At 37.8% G+C, this 16,476-nt stretch overlaps 1 protein-coding gene across 2 annotated transcripts in view; it reads right to left on the bottom strand.

Annotated features, from left to right (window-relative positions):
• TNKS (tankyrase) overlaps positions 1–16,476 on the bottom strand; it is a 215,314-nt gene that overhangs the window by 140,083 nt on the left and 58,755 nt on the right. For both annotated transcript variants that reach the window (XM_040490149.1, XM_040490150.1), the window contains exon 3: positions 10,845–10,940. In XM_040490149.1, coding sequence (XP_040346083.1) covers positions 10,845–10,940 — 96 coding nt within the window. The remainder of the gene's footprint in view (positions 1–10,844; positions 10,941–16,476) is intronic.

Genomic DNA, 16,476 nt, shown 5'->3' with positions numbered 1-16,476 from the left:
TCCAGTACACTCTATATAAACCTACAAGTTTATTTTCTGGTAGGTAGAGTGAAGTTTTTGATCAATCTCTCTTCCATCTACATCTTTGGAAACTCAAAAGACTCATTACATATTCTTAATGTCTCACCCTAACATACTTCCCTCATAAGCATGTAAGGTTCATAAGGACAAAATTTTGGTGATTTTGTTCATCACTTATTCCCATCCTACAGAATGACAAATCACCTCTGCTTCCGATCCTGTTTGTTCTATTACTGTGGTTGTTCAGTCTAGGAAATTTTATACTTTCAGAGGTACAAAGACCACCACTAAGGAGTCATTGTTGTCTATGAGTAAAATACTGTTTTGTTTTGTTACGTTTCCACGTCTCCTTGATGATATCCAAGATGTATTATGTTTTTAACTATAAATTTACCATTTTATATTTAAGAATACTGACCTCCAATTTTCCCAGGTATCATGGATCAGTTAAAATCACAGATAATTTCTAAACATCTCAGAGTCAACACATTTTTATGACTCTCATCAAAAGTATTAGCAAAGAACAAACTTGGTGATTCAGACTTCCCTTCCCCTCCCTTTACTAAAGAACCAGTAGATAACCTAAAGTTCTCAAACTAGAGCTTGTACCAAAATCACCTGACGGGCTTATGGTCAAACACAGACTGCTGGGCCCCACCCCCCAAATTTCTCATTCAGTAATTCTAGGATGAAGCCTGAAGATATGCACTTCTAACAAGTTCCAAGTGATGTCAATGTAGTTGATCTAAGGATAACTAACTAATCTAACCTAAAGAATAAAATAAAGAACAATGCAAATGATCGGACAAGCCCCAGAAGAGCTGAGCTGGTAATATTTAAAGTCAAAGCAATAAACATGCTCATTATTAATAAAATACAATTTAGTGTTTTCCTTGTATCAAGTGTTTTCAAATAAATTTATTCCATACACAACCCCAGAGGTAGGTATCATCACCTCCACTCTCTCAATGAGAAAATGTAGGAAACTGAGGCTTAGAAAGGCAAAGTAACTTCCCCAAGTTTACAACTAGTAAGTGGCAGAATTAGGAACTAATGTAGATATTCTCGATTCCAAAATTCGTGTAACTGGGCTGTAGAGCTGCTGCTGCAGTCTTACATTGTAGCCACAAACCTGCTGCTAGTGACACCTATTCCTCTGTCTGGCATAAAAACGGTTGAAAAGAGCACGGTGCCTCTATGGTCATCAACAAGCCTCCCACTCCAAGGCTCCCCTAACCTGCTCCCTAAGCAAATGGGTACACACATCTATTTAGCCTCTGCCTAGCAGCCAGCACAAGTCCCTCACTGACATCTGCTCAAACAGCATGTTGGAGGGTATTGAACGCAGGCAGGTGGAAGGACAGTTCTGCTTGGAAAATACCAGGCATAACAGCAGGTATCTGTCCAAAGAAGGTTTTTGTTCTAGGTCAACTTATATCTTTTGCATCATACCCTGCTCCGGTTTCCCCAGCCTTATGAATGAGTAATATAAGACAGGGACACTGACACCCTGTGTAGCAAAGCTGGGGCACAGTAGGAAAAGATGGTACTCTGTAGAAATTCCGACAGGAAATTCACTAACACTAAGCTGGTTACTTTAATTATGGAACCTTGTTGATCCCAAATAATTACCAAATATTCCCTTTATTCCACCACTCAATGACACCTTGTTTTGTTCAATAATAAAAACTTCACGCCACAGGTCTAGTGACTTTTTAAAGTTTCAAAATGTAATTCCTCTGGATGAGACAAACTAGGAAAACACTGGCTGCTGGCCTCCTCCCACCTTAGGGCTGTGCCAGAGTCAATGAAATTAGTGAACAGCACAGAAAGAAGATCCCAAAAGAGGAGGCTATAAGCTTTTCTACCAGTTACCAACTGAAAAGTAGCAGGCTACTGATAACTTTTTCTTACAGTCACAATTATTTCAATTATAAAACTAAAATCATAACTGTGCTTTTTATTCAGTTAAAAAAGCAAAAGCATTCATTAAGTAATGGTATTCTTTGCAATATTATGTGAACAGTACTGAGAGTCCACTACTACCCCTCATAACACAAAGCTATTTAAATCTAGGTTTTTGATCTGTGGGTAGATTTAGAAAAATAGATATCCAACAAAAATCCCTACTGTTTATGCAGCTTCACTGTCTGCATACATCCTCAGAGTAAGGACTCTGAGTAATGACTCATTCCATATAGTAATGACTAATTAAAAAGATTTTCGACACTTCTCCTTCTATGAAAATGGAGATGTGTGCTTTTCCTTATTCTTGCTAAGTACACCTAAAAAACCTGGACCTTATATGTAAGATAAACAGATGAAGACTCCCAAAGGTGGACAGAAAAGGCAGCCTGGTCAGGGATCTCAATTCCCAAGGAACGGCATGTTGGTGAGTTTTCAAGTTCTTTTTGCTCCATACACACAGACTTAAAAGCTGAAGAAGCTGGCAATCTAGAAATGCCAATGGGTGCAGACAAGAGAAAGCCTGCTCCCTCTAGACAAAGGAGCAGTAAAGGGACAGCCTAGCAAGACAGAAAACCTTTAGACAATCACCAGCCTATTCCAGCCAAATATGACGAAAAAACAGAAACAAAAACAAAGCTCAAAACAAAAACAAAAAACAAAAGAGAAGAATTATAGTTCCACCCACACTCATGAAGCAAAGACCTAGTGATGAGCCTAGATTTACAACCTCACTGGGAGCCAGGACTTTCATATCTGCTAGGTGATAATTAGCCCCTCCTCACCACAATGTTAGTGGAGACCACGAGTGCCACACACTTGCACTACAATCCAATGGTAATGAGGCTGCCCTCTCCCACCTCTTGCCCTGTGCTATCCGTGGAAGTTCTGTGAAGAAAATCAGCAAGGATACAGAAAAACTCAACACCATCAACTAACAGGACCTAACAAACGTTTATAGAATACTCCATCCAATAAAAGCCGAAACACATTCTTACCCTGTGCCCATGGAACATACCAAAATAGGCCACATCCTGGGATATAAAACAAAAACTTTAAAAAGAAAAAAAAAAAAAAAAAAAAGAAAGAAAGAAAGAAAAAATAAGGAGTATTGCCCAACCACAATGGAATCAAACTCTAGTTTCTAAAGTAATATCAGCGAGGTAACAGAAAAGTCTCCAAATATTTAGCATCTAAACAACATACTTCTAAATAATCAATGGGTTACCGGTTATCAAAAATGAAACAGGAAAGAACATTACAGATCCTGCAAACACCAAAAGCCCAATGAGAGAAGACTATAAACGATTCTACACACAAAAATTTGACAACTTAGGTGACATTGAGCAATTCCTTGAAAGACATAAACTACTGAAATTTACACAAGGAGAAATATATAACCTGGTTAGCTCTGTATCTATTAAAGAAACTGAATCAATAATAATCTTCCAAACAAGAAAGACCTAGGCCCAAGTGGTTTCACTGGTGAATTCGACCAAAAGAAATAATCTCTTCCAGAAAATAAAAGGACTCAACATTTCCTAAAGAATACTTCCTAACTCATTCTATGAAGCCAGCATTACCCCAATACCAAAACAGATAAACATATTATAAACAGGAAAACTACAGAAAAACATCTAAGATGGAAATGTTCTGCATCTGACTATATCAATGTCAATATCCTGATTATGATACCATACTACAGTTTTTGTAAGAGGTTACCCCTAGGGGAAAATAACACACTAGGTACAGGGGGCCTCTGTATTACTTCTTAATGATTGCATGAAAATATACAATTATGTCAAAATAAAAGTGTCATAAAAACTTCAAAAAAAAAAAAATAGAGCTATTAACCCTTACAATACCAAAGCATTAATGCATTCTAATGTCACGTGCTATTTTAAGAAAGTAAATGTTAATAGCAATTACTTTATTGTAAGAAATGTTAAAAGAACCATTTAAAATAGCTGTAATTTGGGGCACCTGGATGGCTCAGTCGGTTGAGCATCTGACTCTTGGTTTTGGCTCAGGTCATGATCTCACGGTTCGTGAGTTTGAGCCCCACATCGTGCTCAGCACTGCTGGTGTGGAGCCTGCTTGTGATTCTCTTTCTCTCCCTCTCTCTCTGCCCCTCCCTTGCTCTCTCTCTCTCAAAAATAAAAAGTAAATAAATAAATAAACTTAAAAAAAATAAAAGTAGCCATAAATTGGTTGTAGTTGAAGCTGTAATCCAAAATGCAATGAAGATGCTGTGTGAAAGTTACAGTTACACACCAGTTACAGTTACAGTTCACTGGGGAAAATGACAGGTGCTCTCAAGGTATACACTAACGAGTTATTATGCTTCACAAAGATGTCATTTTTGGTACATTGAAAGATCATGCTGGTTTTAATGATGTAGGCTTGCTAGGTTTAATTACATCCAAAGGTAGATGGGAAGAGTTTGAAATACTGGAAGGCTGGGTTATCTAAACAGAAACGTAGTTTCTATTCCCTCTTACTCCTAAACATACATAATTGCCTGTAACTCATGAAAGGCTTACATTACATACATTATTTGAGGTGCCTCTTATTTATGAACAGCTCAAACATTTTGAAATTACATTGTCCCTTATACTTTCAAAATATTGTGTTTTTTTAATGTGTCCACTGAATGTTATTCAAACCTACTGGCTAGATAGCAAAGACTTAAAAATAGCATTTATAAAATTAGATTAATAACTTAAATTACCCAATTAATTCATTTTATAACAATATGATGATGAGTCTTGCAGGTAATATCAATCAGGTGAATTTTCTTTTTTGAAAGCACTAATCTTTAAGAAAGCAGAGAAACATGTTAATACCTTGGATTTAAGCCCTGAATTCATGAGTTAGTCCAATTTTTCAAATATGTTTATACCACATCCTTCTAAATGAACAAGTAGGTAAAAAAATCTGATTCTGCATAAGAGCACTGATTCTTCAGAAGCCAAACTGTTTGAGTTCAAATCCCAGTAATTTCCCTTTATATCTGTGTGAACTCATAAATGTGACCTGACCATTCTGATATCTGTAAAGATGGGTACAATTGTATCTGTTTCCCAGTGTTCAATGCCCTTAGAATAGTGCTTGGCTGACAGAAGCACTCAGGAGTTGTCTATTATCATCATCATCATCATCATCATCATCATCATTATAACTAGATTCAGTAAGGTTTTGACTTGTTTATTTAAGATGCAATATTTTAAAATTTAAATCAATATGACCTATGTCAGCTAAGGGCTTTTTAGAAAGGTACTAGCTCTATAATCCTCTCCTAAATTATTTTCATACATTTAAAGTTTCAAAAAAAGGTGTTTCAATCACTTTTAGTAACAAAATCTTACACTTTCCTACTCATGTCCAAAATTATAGACAGATCAAAGCATTAATAAAATTTTCTTAAGAATTATGTGGTTAAGGGATTAACATTTTCAACATATCTTTAAAAGGAGTGTTCACACTGATTTATTTCAGCAATAACCCATTTTAACTTTCTTACTCTTACACTAAAGGGAATTTTTTTTAAAGACCAGGAATTCATCTTAACATAACAATAATTTTCCCTAATAAAAATGAGGCAGATAAACATACAGCTATTCTTTAAAAGTAAGCTATTTCCTCTTATGGTTTCTTTTCGGGGGGGGGGGGGCGGCATATACTATTAGGCTTCTTATTAACTGATAAAAATAATTCCTAAAGTTCAAAGTAAGGGTCTAGGAAATCAGTCCTCAATCACGTAGGTTATTAAAAAGGTATTACACCTGATATGCAATATGCCACCTCGTAGTATTAGTGTGCAAAACAGCACAGTAATGGAGCCATGCCAAAACACAACAACAACAACAACAACAACAACAAAAGACCAAAACAACAGAAAACCACAAAAAAACAGTAAAAATTAGGCCCTGGTTTCACATCTAGAAGTTTGATGTGACAGCTGCAGGCACTTTGATCTTTCCAGAACTGGCATGTTCTCGATCAAAGGAGCTACCCGAGAAATCTGCTGATGAAAGGGTCAGTACACACGTCACCCGTCACACCAATTTAAAAATTATTTTAAATGTACTCTTAAAAGAGTATGTACATGACTATAAGCAATCCAAAACCATTTTTGGGAAGTACAAAATTTAATAAGACTATTACAATATGGCATGAGATATCAAGTAATTAATGGTTAACGAGTATTTGTAGGACCTGGAAGATATGCTGCCCTCAGTCACCAGTAATCAGACGCTTGAAGTATTTGTTTATTTAATCATTTCATGTATTTATGTTAAGTCCTGCGCACAACGAAGTGAGCAAGACACACAACAGTTCAGATCCTTGTAGAGCTTTCGTTGTATTCGGGCAAATAAACAAGAAAAAAAATGCCATTTCAGATATCAATAAATCCTTGAAGAAAATAAAGAAAGCTAACGGGACTGAGGACAAAAAGACATCTCTGAGGAGTAAGCACTTAAGTGGAGATTTGACTTGAACCACATGAAGTTCTGGGGCAGTGTTCCAGGTTCAGTAACTAGCATGTGTTAGTCCAGACACAGACAAGGCCTTCATCTGTCTGTTGGAGATCAGCAAGTATCCAGCTGTGGTTGAAGCAAAGAGATCAAGGCAGAACACAGTGGAAGACAGATGAGAGATAAGCAAGGCAGGGGCCCATCGTGGTAGGCTATGGCCAAAGAGTTTGGGCTTTAGTTAAGGGTAATAAGAATATATTAAGGGATTTTCTAATCATAGGGCTGATCTATGCTTTAGAAAGACCACTCCAGCTACAGTGAAAACTGAGTGAAAAATTAGTGGAGGCAGTGACTCGTTACAAGGTCACTGCCGTCACAAACAAAAGAAAGACGGTCAAGGCGTGTACTAAGGCTGAAGCGGTGAAGCTGGTAGGACATGGCTGGGTTGGAGATTTGAAAGTACTGTAGACCTGAGTTACTGACAGTGTGGATGCAAAGTATGAGAAAAAGAAAGGAATCTTAAATTTTGGCTTGAGCAAACCTATCTGGGTAGGGTCCAGTTCCCTAAAGTCCTCACCAATCATCCTGAAGAAGATTTTGGTTTCTTCTAAAAAGCAGTAGGGAGCAATGGAGTAGAAAAAAAAAGAAGTAGGACTCCAGATATATTTTGTTGAGGAACACGCCACACTCAGCAAGCACATGCCAGACCCCTCAACGTTGCCTCTAGCCTGGGCCAAGGCTGAGTCCTTCTGGAAAGACTGGGAGCCAGCCCATCAATCACCAATTGGGATTTCCTCAGAAGTGAAATGAATCCAAGTTAAAGTTTATGCTTGAGACACCTTGGTGCAAACACACCCTTCTTCTCTACTTCCTTACCCCTGCTAGAAAACCGCTGGGACCAATTAACTGGGCATCCTTGTGGCCATTTAAACTCATCTTTGGTTCTGCCAATGATAAACAATCCTTTGGTTGGGTATCCTTTCCCAAACTCTCAGCTTCAATCTGCTGTTACAGCTTCTCCTGACTCAACTTCCCACTGTGCCCTACAAAACCTCCTTTATAGGATTAGCAAACACCCCTACATCCTTGCACTCTGTAAGGAACATTTCCTGTGTCAACCAACTTTAATTTAAATGTGGCTCTCCCCATATAACACCACATGCAGTGCAGACCCTTAAGAGGGAAGCTCCTCGTTCTCCAAATCCCCACATACTTCAGTCAGGAATGGAGAGAGAGAACATGTTTGTGGATGCTAAGGCTGAACATGATAAAGAAGCACATTTCCAATGGAATTGATAAAATGACTCTACATTTACAAGTAAGAATAAAGAATGAAAACAACCTACCTAAACGGGGGATTTAGCTCAAAAATTAAATATATCCATAGAAGGATATTATAAAGTCATTATAAATTCATGTTGCAGAAGAAAACTTAATGCATTCTGGGAGTATCCATGTAATTCCATTTTTTAAAAAAGTACTATTAAGCAGCATGCAATGTATAAGATTGATTTGATTAAAGAGAAAGAAGAGTGTGGGATATGTGTGCTCAGAAAAAGGTTACAAATAAAATAGACCAAAATGGTCTCTCTAGGTAGTAGAATTAAGAATGATTTTTTCTTTCTTGTACTTTTTCTACTTTCCTTAATTTCCACAAGGAATGTATTTCTTTTAATGGGGGGGGGGGGGAGGGAGGGGAAGAAAAGGCCAAAGTAAAGGCACACCCACACTCCTCTTGAATAAAATTTACATAGGCCGTTTTAGGCTTTTTATATGCTTATTTCCTGAAAATAAAAACAAACAACCACCTCCAAGATCTTAGGTTAACTGCCCAGAACTTCAGAGTGGCTAACAAAAACCAACACCACCACCACCAACAAAAAAACCCCTCAAGATTTCTTCTTTGGGTATCATTCACTTAGCGCTATAGGAGTTTGATGAGTCTCTCCAATTAATTATTCTAAAGGTATGCTGTTGTTTTCTATGGCTTCATAAAAATCCATGCATTCTTTATGCAGACGAGGATATTAGTCATTTCTTCAATGTAGAATATTTAAAATATTCTATAAAAAGAGATATTCACTTTGCTAACTTCCTTTAAGGAATATACATAGACATCTGTATACAGTTTTGCCTAATGCATAAGTAGTAACATAAAAGATGTTAGAAAACCGTCTTCAGCAACTAAATTCCCAAAGAGGAAAAATACCAAGAACAGGAAGTTTACTCTTAAGCTAAGTACCAGTACTAAAGCCCCACCTGGCATAAAAACAAAGAATGACACATCACCCAAAATAATCCCTAATAACTCTAAATTAAGGCATTCCTTTCAAAAGATTCTTTTTATCAGTGCTTTCTTGTTTTAACTTAGCTTTGGAAATACTATTGCCTCTATAATTCCATTCAAAAGGACTGCTTGGAAGGAAACCTGTATGGGTAGAAAAACATTTTGGAATCCATTTCCCTAAAGTGTTAATTCACTAAGATTATATAACATGAACGTGTAAATATCACTAGCTTATATTTTCCACAAAATTAACTACCACCACTAGAATGTTTACCTTTTAAACCTAAAAAGTGGTACATCATTTCCAGAAGGGTAACTATTCATGAAAAGAACAATTAATGAATTCAGTATTAGGACCAAGGAGAATTAGTATCTCCCTATCTAAGCAAAGTACAGCCCAAGAGGGTTTTCAAATCAAGTTTAAGGATACGGCATCTGTCTTCCAGGAATCTAGTCTCCATGAGTTATTATGCCAAAGCTCTTCTGCAAACGAACAGCAGCCAATATCATCCCCCCAGAAATTCATTTCAAGTTAGGACATAGCTTCATGCTATTAATAATTTGTATTTCAACTTTGTCTTTGGAAAAGTTGGAAGTGGATTTAAAAACACGGTTGCATTAAATGAATCTCACAGATGGACAAGAAAGGCGTTGAGGATTGAAGAGAAGGAAAGGTCAGAAGGAGGACACTCAGCCACAGAGACAGTCTTGGTCCGCGTTTGGAACACACCTCGATGCCCACGGATGCTGTTTCTCTTCCGGTCACAGCCCACTCCAAGGCTGCTACTACTACGGCCCTAGTGCTTTGTGAAAAGAGGGGATGGAAGGAGGCCTGAGGCTGTATCTTTTCATTGCATTAGTTAAAATTATATAATTATACTTAAAGTTCCTCTTATCTACACTAGTTTAAAATAGCTTTATTTCTCTAGTATATGTTATCTTGATTCGGCAACCAAATGACTTCACCAATTCGAATCACTTAATTAATGGTGAAAAGTCTTATCACTCGGATTGAGCAGAGATTTATCTCAATTTTAGCAATAGTGAGAAGTTGTGTATGTGGAGTAATTGAGCAAAATTCAACACATTTTCAAAGCTTCTACGTATAAACATTTTCCATGCACCTCAGGCTCTGTTAAAAATGCGCAGCATGTACTCTAAACTTAAAAGTGAACATAAGATTTATTTTCTTCAAACACGGGCAAATTTAAAAGGAAGGTAAAAGTCATTTACTTTCACACAACCTAAAACAATACTGTTAGCACTGCAGTGACAAAGAGGCTCCAAATTACAAAGGTCAGTTAAGTAAAACAAGGCAAAGGCAGCAGAACTCAGATGCTAAGAATAAAAACAAAAATAGATCCAATGCAGTATTCTGAGAACGAAGATCAATGAGAACAGTTGCTCCGTATCCTCTCACTTATAGCATTATTTTCTATATTGTTATGAGACAGCCTTTCTATGCCAGCATCTCCTCTTTGCTGGCTCTTGACATTTGCCTTAATAAAACCAATATGTAAGCCCCAAATGTTCATTATCTGAAAGAAAAAGGCAATACATTGCCTCATCTACAAAGTACTTAGCTATCATGGGCAAAGTGAGAAGACAGGATAAAAATATAAACAGAACGGCAAGGAAGGAGCAGCATCATATTTTATTTAACTATTGATCTGAGTAATAAGGCAGCAGGTTGTCTTTCCAATCAAAACTACTTTTATAAGTAATACAAATGCCCTTGCTTGCTCAGTGGTGAAGGTCTTCAAAAGAAATCGACGGAGAAGAGGAGGTTCAGGGAAATTATGCTCGAATCCATAAAAAAGGACTAACACATGAGTGAATACTTTATGCTATCATTTAATGCTGTAATTCTCAGAAATTCCAAGCAGAATAAACAATCCTACTGCTTATGCTTATGACAGCATAGAAATTAATGAGACAGTTAATATAGCAAATCAATAATAAAGTAGAGATAATGGCACGCATATTTGTTGAGCTTAACCAGCAGGAAAATAAAATTCAGCGCAGAAAGGTTTTATGTAAAGTCAAGCTAGGGGTCCCGTAGATAAAACAACGTGGTAGCTCTGTTTCCTTACCTGTGAGGACAGCTTTCGCTGAAGAGTCGGCCAGGTCCAGGGCTGATTTCCCATCAGTGTTCCGAATGTTTGGATCTGCTCCGTGCTGCAGCAGCACTGTGCAGGGAAAGCAGAAACAGTATCTTACCTCAGGGATACAGAGATTATTTACTGGTAAGTGTCGCCTCGGCATGGTGTAGGCATAAACATACATTGCACGGTTTTTTCTCTTTCAAGAAAAAAAAAGAAGAAAGAAAGACACAGAAAGGTGGGAAAAAAGCACTGCAGCAGAGGATCCTCTCTAGAGTAAAGCAAAGTTGGCAACTTGTGGTACAGTATTATCACATGACTTAGCATCATAAACATGAAACTAGAAAAATCTTGCGAGAAGCCAGTTTTGGTTTGCCTCCTTCAGGCAGCGGAATGGGAAGCTGTGTGCTCACTGCCTCACACTGGGAAATACGCTAACCGGGAACCTCCCTATCTTTACTACCACTGTGGCTGCTTGTTGCTGCTGCTTTACTGCTGAATTTCCTAACGCTTCCTCTCCTCAGAAGAGTTGTAATACCGTGCAAGCCTTTTAGTGGCTCGCTGCTTGCACAGGAAACTCACCAGAACATGCTGGCTTGCTTCCAGGAAGTTTAACGGACATAGGAATGCATGCAACCCTGCTCCCCTGCAGTCAGGCTGCAAAAAAGAACTGCCCTCTGCAATAATTCTTTCCATAAAAAATGTTTAGAAGCAGAATATCACTATGATACATGCCGAGGAATGAATGCTGCACATGCTGTATTAGGTAGAAAGTGGCTACGGAGAATTCTTAGACATGGAGGCTCCCAAAGGAGAGAAGTACTGTTTGAGTCAAATCCAGATGTAATGATTTATTAATCCAAAACACTTCCCAGCCATACCTGGTATGTGAGCACATGGGCGTGGAGGGATGGCGGGTGTTGCTGTAATACCACCCAACGGACGGTTAGGCTACTAAATACAATAACAACTAGTCCAAACAAGCAGGGTTCAATTACAAGTTCTTCTAACAGTTCAAATAGTTAAGATTTTGTGTCCTGCTGAGAACAGTAGCTGTTACCATTTACCACTATACTACAACATAAATTTAAAACAAAGCAGAAATGTCATATTTAAATATGTGGTTAAAGAGATGTTATATAATGTCTAAAAACGTCGGAGCCACTGCTGTTGGTGAGTCCCGAATTTTCATTCATTGGCACTTCCAAGTTAAAGTCCATACATTCCTTGGGAATATATGGAAGGCAATCCTCCTGTATTACTAAGTAATAGGTCTTGCTGTTTATAAAGCTCTTCCCCCTCCTTTATTTAATCCATAAGCCATCTAGTCAATGGCTTCGCTATAAAGTACAAAGGAATAGCCTTATCTGGAATTAGGACGCAGCTGCCGGAACAGTGTTCATCAGCACCTCTTGCATTAAATCTTGGCCACTCTCAGATGTGGGATAGTAAAAACTAGCCAGGGCTGAAAAGATGGGAGCGAGATTTTGCCAGGACTTTCCATATTATTTCATCTCTGAATGAAAGCAAGCATAATTATTTTCCAGATGTTTACACACTGACTCAAGAGTAAACAGAATAAAAGAGCAAGTACCACAATCTCAAACCGTGGTTACTCTTTCATCACGATGAATAAGCTTTCATGGCAACAGTTTTGTTTTTGTTTTTGTTTTTTTTAATTCCAAGAAGAAATCCCAACATGAAGGTTTGGCTTATAAAGGGTCTTTATCATGAAGCAGACTCATGTATCAAATGTAAAGCTGACAGCTATGGCTCTATCTTTATTTAGTAGCTGAGTGATCACATGCAAAGGGTAGGAAAACAAAGAAGTAACAGCCCCATGAAAAGCAGAGTTTTTTTACCGCATACTTTGAGAACTTCAGACCTGCTTTAAATAAGTAAAGCAGTATGTTCATTTAACAAGGCTTGACAATTATATGATGGGAGCTTTTATTTTGCAGTTTATGAGGTAGAGGAAAAACCTGAAAGCCTTATTGTTTCTCCAAAAGTCACCTAAAATCTCGATCTTTTTTGTTGTAACTAGTACTTTACCTATTATATTTCTGCTATTTTACAATAGAAATCTGCCATTAAGTTTGGCTGCAGTTTTGCTTTATTTTAGGTGACTTTTAAAGAAGCAATCTTGTTACTAAAAATATCTGTTTTCTAAAGATTCTGAGTCCTATGTATTTCTTTCATTAGACCTGAACGCACAGAAACAGTACAAACTAAAGTAGCAACAGGGAAGAAGTTGAATTTTCTGAAGCAGATGGTGACAACAAAATCTACATTAGAAAATATTCAATCATTTTTAATTAACTGGAGAGCAGTTAACTAAAAACCAAAACTCAGTAGAATTAAGAGTTTTGGGGGGCGTATGGGTGGCTCAGTCGGTTAAGTGCCTGACTTTCGCTCAGGTCACGATCTCCTGGTTTGTGGATTCGAGCCCATTATCAGGCTCTGTGCGGACAGCTCACAGCCTGGAGCCTGCTTTGGATTCTGTGCCTCCGTCTCTCTCTGCTCCTCCCCTGCTTGTGCTCTCTCTCTCTCAAAAAATAAATAAACATAAAAATTAAAAAAAAAGAGAGATTTAGGGGCAATAAAGGCATCTATAACTAGAAGTAAGCTAACAATTCTCTAACTTGTGTAAAAGGGCAGTGCTGGGAAGTTTACAGAACCATGGCAGGCAAAGCACTAAGCACGGAGCCTGTGCTACACAGCAGCTAATGACAATATTTAAAGACGTTTGTAAATGGAGACCTTGTTTGTGCTCTCAACTCTACCACTAACTACTAATTCAATGCTCTGTCCTAGAGCCAGCTCTTTAAATCTTTATTTTTTCTGCAAAGGGTCTGATGGTAAATATATCAGGCTCTGTAGACCATATGGTCTCTGTCTCAACTACTCATCCCTGCCTCAACCTCATCCTTACAGGGGAAAAGTAGCTCCAGACAATACTTAAAAGAATGTGTGTGGCTGTGCTTCAATAAAATCTTAGTTAAGGACGGTGAAATATTAATTTTATATAGTTTTCATGTGTCACAAAATACTAGTACTGTGATTTTTTTAAAAATCACTGAAAAAGGTAAAAGCAATTCTTAGCTTACATACAAAACGCAAGGGGTGAGCTGTATTTGGCCCGTATATGACAGTCTGCCAACGCCTACCTTGACGGTGATATACCAAATATGGTCTATGGACTATTCTAGTCCCAGAACTCTTTGTAATCCATCTACATTGAAATAAGCACAGAAATTAAGAGGAAGCATCTAGAATTGTGTATGTTATTTTAAAATTATTTACTGGTATTTCATTTTTATTGTACTTTACAAAATTATTGGCCTGCCATACCCTGGGGAGGAAGAAAAACCTAGTCCTCTACCTCATATGGTTTGAGAATCAAAAAAATTCTCTGGGCCAGACTTCCCAAGTCTATAAAGTGGAGGAGCTGGACTAGGCAGATGACGTCTAGATGTCTAAGGTAGAAACTCAATTAAAAAGAAAAAAAAAGTTATTTCGAGTAGAACCTTTTCCTTCCCACCCTCTCAATCAAAATTAAAAAAAAAAAAAAAAGTTTTTCATTCACCCTAACACTTTAGCTAACAAAAACAAAACTCAAAGTAGAACCCATAATCAATGGAAGTTGTGGGGTACATACTAAAGCGTCCCAACCGACTCCCAAGCAATTCCTCCGATTGAAATTCTGTTTCACACTATTCTCTATGGGGAGTTGTTTCTCTGTTTTCCAACGCCAGACGAACAGCACATACATCAGGCAAAGGTAAAACAATGGCTTTCAAGAATGACAGTCTACACTTGAACTGGTGACATGTGGAATTCTCAATTCTGCTTCAAATTTTGCACTCAAACTTCTGAGCTACCGAATAGTTACAAAATGTGACTTGCAATGCATACTACAATTAGAAATTCCTCTCTCTCTACCCCTCCTCTGCACTTGCACACATTTGCTCACATGCTCTCTCTCTCTCTCTCTCTCTCAAAATAAATAAGTAGTGGGGCACGTGGGCGGCTCAGTCTGTTAAGTGTTGGACTTTGGCTCAGGTCATGATCTCAGGGTTTGTGAGTTCAAGCCCCACATTGGGCTCTGTGTTGACAGCTTGGAGCCTGCTTAGGATTCTGTGTCTCCCTGTCTGACCCTCCCCCACTTGCGCCCGGGCTCTCTCTCTCTCTCTCTCTCTCTCTCTCTCTCTCTCAAAGTTCAACATCAAAATAAATAAACTTAAAAAAAAAGAAATTCATCTTGTAACATCAACATACACTGACAACACACTCATATAAAACAGTCTCCTTCAAAAGTAGCACAACGTCTGAAGCAAAGTTCCCAAAATATACAAACAATATAGAAAGTGAGGTTTGAAAGAAAAACAAGGAAACTAAAATCTGAGTAACGATTCAGTACATAAATTCAAGACTACTGTGGCCATTCAAAAATCTCCTTGTACTATCCTTAACCAATTAGGTCATCATCAAATCTCGAATCCCAAATGACTTGTCTATATCCAATTGTTCGACTGATGCATTTCAAATCCATTTATGTCCTTCTGAGTTTAGGAGGATGGAGAAAATATAGCAGCTGGCATAACAACAGAAAGTTAAAACCAAGGTAGGATTACAATATTCAAACTGTCATTCTCAAAAGAGCTTATGCCAAGAAGGACATGTGATTTTCCTATTTCTGGTGCAAGCATTCAGCTATAGTGAGCCAGATTCAAAAGCACGCCTTTACCTTGTGACCAATACAGTAGAAATTGAAACTGTTTCATTTCTCAAAACTATTGAATTTAAGCATGCCTATCATTTTAATTCTTCCGAATAAAAAGAAAGTATTTTTACATGTATGCAAAGCCTCATCCTATCAAATTCCTAGAAAAATACCAAGTGCTAGTATGGTAGATTGTATTTAATTATAGGTATTAGTAACTTATTTAAGAAGATAAAAGAAATAAAACAATACAAATATCCAAGCTAAAAACATAGCAAGACTTTTAGGTAAGTTGTCAAAAAGTGTTTTGGGGCGCCTGGGTGGCGCAGTCGGTTAGGCGTCCGACTTCAGCCAGGTCACGATCTCGCGGTCCGTGGGTTCGAGCCCCGCGTCGGGCTCTGGGCTGATGGCTCAGAGCCTGGAGCCTGTTTCCGATTCTGTGTCTCCCTCTCTCTCTGCCCCTCCCCCGTTCATGCTCTGTCTCTCTCTGTCCCAAAAATAAATAAAGGTTGAAAAAAAAATTTAAAAAAAAAAGTGTTTAATATAGTTTTCACTATAAAATGTAGAAATCCTCTATTAAAATATTATAAATTCTTTGTTATGTGAATTTTAGAGCTACATTAAAGGTATAAAACTGTTCCTCACAATGAACACTCAATTTTATTTATTTGTTTATTTAATTTTGAGAGAGAGAGAGAGAGAGAGAGAGAGAGAGAGAACAAGTTGGACAGGAGCAGAGAGAAGAGGAGGGAGAGAATCCCAAGCTGAGTGTGGAGCCTGATGTGGGGCTCAACGTCATGAACCACAAGATCATGACCTGAGCTGAAATCAAGATCATGACCTAACCAACTGAGCCACCCAGGCCCCTGAATACTCAATTTTAAAAGCAGTTATGTTTAT

The sequence above is a fragment of the Herpailurus yagouaroundi genome, unplaced genomic scaffold (genome assembly GCF_014898765.1).
Source record: "Herpailurus yagouaroundi ecotype Mexico unplaced genomic scaffold, PumYag 181, whole genome shotgun sequence".
Lineage (NCBI taxonomy): Eukaryota > Metazoa > Chordata > Mammalia > Carnivora > Felidae > Herpailurus > Herpailurus yagouaroundi.
The sequence above is the reverse complement of the archived record's forward strand: the minus strand, read 5'-3'. Positions and strand labels throughout refer to the sequence as shown.